Genomic DNA, 5,900 nt, shown 5'->3' with positions numbered 1-5,900 from the left:
GTCGTCGTGGTCGTGGCCAATGAATCTCGTCACCAACTCAACGTCCTCGTCTCCTCTTGACCTTCAGACTGTGGAGAAAGCACTGGTTATGGATGGCCATGTAATTGAACTGAAGTTTCACCTATCCTCCAAACACAAACACGACATTGACTCTTCCTCTGCTTCCACATACCGTCTGCCGATCTTTCTCAACACCCATCTCCGACACCGCACTGTGCCACACTAACAATCCGGTCCACTACTCAACTCCTAGCTTCGTTTGTATCTCAACATCACGCACCACAAGGATGAAAACGGTCGATAGGTCTGTCACATCGAAGTGGGCATCATATTACTAGAGTCTGATGATAGCCGGAGTGATACAGAACGAGTCTACTTCTCTGCCCGAAACAAGACGCGAAAACGGAGTATATGCAGGATACCGAATCTCATGTCGGTACAGAGGAAAGAAACGCTGAGACGGTTGAACTACCTTTCCACTGCACTGGACGCCACTCAAAACGAGGCGCGACAGACTCAGGGCATACAGTACACTGCGAATCATACGTGTGAATTCGGTGTCGTTGCCGCTGCGTCAACGTTATACATGCACGAGCGCCCAGTGCGGGGGGAAGATAGCGAGGGAGGATGGGAGGATTCTATAGACCTCTGTGAACAGCAAAGCCAAATCACTCACCAAGACGTTCCTCCTCCTCTGCCTCCTCCACGATTCCTCAACCCATGTTTCTCGATAACCCTTGTCCCCTCGACCTACCGCGTTCACACGGTTCCACATGCGCAGTCCATTCAGCACAGTGATCTTGTAGCGCCTCTTGCCCTTGACCAGTCGTCTTAAAGTATCTGGAGGCGGCAAATATTGTTGGATGGGAATTGGTTTGATGGCGGCGCAAGACATGTTACAAACGTAACAACCCAAGTAACGCGGGTAGCCGTGGTCAAGAAAATGATGAAGATTGAGAGTGCAGCTGCCACGGTGACTGTGTTATGTATGCCATCGTTTGTCAGTTCGATGCGAATATCAAGGTGATGGGGTTAGCGACACAAAGAAATGGTAAGGACCTGTGTTCTCCAATTCCATCCACCAGAACATGCAAAACCAAAAGCAATGCACTCACCGGCATCTTCCTCCTCCTCGAACCTCCTACCATTGCTTCCCTCAACCCCCAGCCACACTCCACGTCACGATGACTTCTGCATGTTTCTTCTATTCCTCATAGAATGTGATTCGAGCTATTTTAAAAGTGCTTCCATTTGAACAATCTTCCTTTGAGCCGGTGACAAGTGGGAGATGGCTGTGGAGGACGATCATAATTGACACATTGTCAATGGAAAGGCGGGTTGTTTGTCCTTGCTGGTTCCAAAGAAATTTAAACTCCGCGTGTGCGCGTCGCCGCGTCCGGTGCGCGCCGACTTACTCCCCGCTATGTGGTATTGGTATGGTTCAGGGTGAACTGTAAATTGAAGTCTAAGATGACACATACGTTGATATGGATATTCAACAAGATCAACCACTGTGCGAACGTATGAGATTGAGGTACGTTCCGGTAAGTCATTGTGGTCGTGTTTGTGTTGAAGGCCCAACGGCGGAACATCCCTGTTGCATGTTTCCTTGCCTGTCCAGTTCTGAACGGGTGTGCATGTGCGTCGTGGTCATAGATGCAAATTTAAACTACTGCAAGTGTTCCTAATGGTGCGGGGGAAGACCGCTCGTCTCTGCTCGTCTGGAGTTGTCTTCCGCTGCACTGAGTCACATATGGATAGTATGACATCTTCCCCTGATTCTAGTATGGGATTTTTAATAACAGTACTAGTACATCGAGGTCTGAATAACAGGTACGCCGAGGTAGGAACATCAACCTCGATGTAACCAGTGGCTGTATTCTGTATTATAAATAGACCTGTGAGAAATAACACATTAACCAATCGCATTTGTGTGGTGGAAATAGGACACGAGGTGGAGAATGACGGGACATTTTTCTCGGCACGTCAGGGAAATGGTGCGGCCATAGGAACAGACAAACGTTGATTGTGTGTGTTTATGGTGAACCACAGTATTTTATTGCCTAAAGGGTGAAACATCATTTTATACACGAGGAGTTGACGAATCATCCTGCACTAGCCCAACAAGGGACGAAAACATGAGAAATACCCCTTCACACTGTATCAAAATTGATTCTTCCTTCCTTTCTACATTGTCGCCCCCAACCCAACTCCATACAGCACAGGCCATCCACAGACTCTATCCAAGATGGAGAATTTTTCCACTTTTAACTTTTTGTACTCCGGACTCGCCACCGGTGAATATGCTCTTTCCCAGTGATGAAGTTGGCTTTCTTATCGATCACTGACCTCTTTGCAGCCAGTACAACAATATTACCACAGAGAGAGCCGTCAATACACTCCTCTTTCAACGAGGCGGATGGAGGACATATACCTGTTATCGACTCTTACGCACCATTTTTCAACAAATACACTCAATCTTTTCCAGTCAACCACCCGCAACAAGCATCAACATCGGCATCCACCATTGATCTCTCACCGCACCCTACGATGGAGCCATCTACCATGTATTCTTTTCAAAACTTTGAGGCCATCAACTGTAAGAATTGGCATGCTCCATGTTTTCACTTCGGCCTGCTAACCACACATCCGCCAACAGCTTTGTTTAGGTTGTCTCCTGACTTTTCCCCCCCATTGACTTCGGGACGTGTGTCAACTCCGGATCCGTGCAGAATCTTTCCTGAGGATTCATGTACATCTGCAACTTATCCACCGACCTTTTGTCAGGCGCCATCGAGCATGCGCCAATCACAGTCGCTCGAAAACTTTGGTGAATATACATCCGTGGACGTGACTGATGGGTATGTTTATTGGCCTAGACTTTCAGCCAAACTAATGTCCTTCTTCAGGAATCTAAGCTATCCGTCAACGTCTTCCACGGGGGGTGCCACTACAAATGTGCAATGTGATCGACACATCGATATCGTTCACGGTGGGATCTGGTACGCCGACACAGACCCATCCACACAGGTGGCGAAAACCCATACGAGGGTAGACACGGAAGATGAAGAGCGAAGATGGCAGTTGTTTTCAGCGCTGGAAAGTGTTGAGCAACTGGTTTCATCTTATCGCCCTGGGAGTCATGCTAGCCTCCCAGGGAGTTCTAGCAACAGTTTCCACTCCCATATCGAAGAAAAGGAAACACTTCATGTGAATAGATCCACGCAGTGGACATTGAACCGCAAAGAGGGCTCCGGGGGAGACCCCGTTGAGCCTTTCGCCCGGCTCAGATGCAGAGATGGAGGGTATGACATGATGTTTCCTTTTCTCCCCCAGAGTATGAACTGCGGCTAATATCATCTATTGTAATTTAGGATGACGAACCATCTCTCTGCAACACGGAACGGCGACAGGTAAGAGTTTCCGTTCATATAGTCAATAAACACGACAGCGGAACTGACAATGACTGCAAAAAATTAGCCAAGTGTCAACCGCTTCCAGATATACTAGGAAGCGAAGGCTGTCAACGGTGGACAACGATGGGTATGTACAACACACCATTTTTTCTCTTCTCAACAACTGATACCCGTCCCACTCTGTTCCAGCAGCAAATCCGCACCTGCCGCAAAACGTCCACGAAAGAGGTCGCCACGGGACCCTCTTCGGGACCAAAAGGCAGGAGAAGGCAGGGTCGCGAGGGCCCTGACGGCCGCACCGACTCGGAGGCCGCATCGCAAGCCGGCCACACCGCGATGCATGGCTGGTGCGGTCTCGGAGGGGCATGTGGTGGTGCATGACCGTGAGCGCCACTCAAAGAAGGGGAAGGAACTCACCTTCCAGGTGATGTCGGCCGTACAAAGGCCATAGGAGGTCAGGGCGTTACCTCACGCTCGACACTTCGACAGCCAAGAAAATTTAGTTAGTATTTAATAAAAATGAAACACAGTAGAAATACCTTGGTTGTCACAGAGTTTTTTCCCAAGTTTGAGCATTGTTTGTCTTGAAATGGGTAGGTGGGAGAGCAGCAACATTGTACAATGCTGAAGAGTGAGATAAGAGATCAGATAACACTTTGCGGTCGGGCTAGTACTACCGAGATCATCAAGATGTGCAGTGACCGTGGGATATCTTTCTGCCAACGGCCTTTTGGCACTTCGTAATTAAGGCCTTTTGACCAATATCGATGGATGGGCAGTAAGAAGGAGAATTGAATGATAATAAGACCTATTTGCGTACGTACTACGAGGAATTTCAATTAGTACAACCGGAAAACAGTAGGGGGTAGGGTGAGGAAATTGGTTTGCCTCGGCTTGTGGTAATTCTTGTTAAATCATCTCGTCCTTCTCTTTTCCAGCTATAATGAGCCCATGATGCATTCATACCATTGCGCATACGTTGACACATTGCATTTTTAAAGGGGTGTTATTCTCAATTGTATGGAAGATATAATATTTAAACCCAACTAGGCAGTAAAACACATTTTTATCTAACATTTGATACAGATGCGCCGAGACAGAGACGCACTAAAAACACATCACCACGGAGAAATGAAAATTTAGACAATGTATCCAAGAACACTAGTCCAAGTGTGAGGCGATTGGAATACAAAAAAAATAAATACCAGCCATAATAACAGTGACTGGATGTTGAGAGGGACCTTAGACGTGGCCGTGGCCTTGAGTGGATGCTCGTAAACATGGATAACCCAAACTCACTGTGAATCTCGCTAATCATAATGTAGTACACATATACACACCGATAGGCAGCCAGTGTGTGCTCCGCGAGAAGTGCCTTTCAAATGTATGGAGCACCATTGACAGGCCAGTCAGGATGTATTGAAACAAGCACGGGTGCATGGCAGAAGAATGAAATGTAGTGCACACGTCACTATCCACTGGTAAAATTGGCAGCCTAAATGCATAAACAACGCAGGCGGCATATCAACTGTATGGAATGCGCACAATGTGCACATAGACCCCATTCTGGGCCACGATGACTATGTTGTGCGTACCACAATATGCCAATGGAAGGGAAGACTGAGGTAGTGGGGATACCAGCGAAGGGTGATGGCACGCTCGTCTGTTCATCCATTCCATCTACCAGAACATGAGACCAAAAACAACTCACTCACCAACATCAATTCCCCTACACGTTTAAACCTCACTAACTTCCCTCGACCCCTGCGCGCGTTGAGACGAAGTAATGTGAGGTTCTTCCCACCAACATGCCCACGAACGCGACACGCAATGCGAACTATGATGGGTCCTCGCATCCCTTCACGTTCCCGCCCACCTCAGCCACAACCTCTCTCTCACCACTCGCACTCTCATCCCCACTCAACAGTCAAGGCGGAGTTTGAATTTGCTTGACAATAGCAAGGACAAACAACCGCTCACAATTTCGTTCTTTTCCACTGCCACCTCCACTCCAAATACCCCAAAGACGACGATTTGAAGGGAAGGGAAGCTGGATAAAGTCGAGAAATGCAGGGACCCTGTGCCTCGCACAGCAGCGTGGCTTCTAGGCGGGGTCAATGGATGACGATGAGGACTCGGAGGATTTCGGTGAGTGCTTTCCTCTTCACTGTTCTCGACCGGAACAATCGGAACCACCAACAACTTCTCCCCTTCCTCTTCGTGGCTCGCACTGTCGACTTCCCACTGCGCCGGCGCACGCGAAAGATTGACGCCGCGGCAGCTATACCAGGTCTATAATCACGACGCTGGTATACTGTGTGCAGCGTACTTAAATTCTCTCAAATGCGTGATGCACCAGTGCAGTGGAATGTCAGGTGTATTATCTTTCCCTATACCCTTGTTTGCATATCTCCATCTGTTTATACACCCCATCCACCACCCCGCATGTGCGTATGGCGCATACACAAAGTATATCCGCCTTTC

General features: G+C 48.3%; 1 protein-coding gene across 1 annotated transcript; it reads left to right on the top strand.

Moving 5' to 3' along the window:
- Positions 1-2,799: 2,799 nt before the first annotated feature.
- Positions 2,800-3,867, top strand: JR316_0012026 (uncharacterized protein; the record flags this gene model as incomplete). Its single annotated transcript, XM_047897667.1, has 5 exons — positions 2,800-2,861; positions 2,910-3,305; positions 3,375-3,413; positions 3,502-3,543; positions 3,606-3,867. The coding sequence occupies 5 exons, from the start codon at positions 2,800-2,802 to the stop codon at positions 3,865-3,867; spliced, it is 801 nt and encodes a 266-aa protein (XP_047742556.1).
- Between the last annotated feature and the right edge of the window lie 2,033 nt (positions 3,868-5,900).

This window comes from Psilocybe cubensis, chromosome 12 (assembly GCF_017499595.1).
Source record: "Psilocybe cubensis strain MGC-MH-2018 chromosome 12, whole genome shotgun sequence".
Taxonomy (NCBI): Eukaryota; Fungi; Basidiomycota; class Agaricomycetes; order Agaricales; family Agrocybaceae; genus Psilocybe; species Psilocybe cubensis.
Note: the sequence above shows the minus strand (reverse complement) of the source record. Positions and strands in the feature narration are given on the sequence as shown.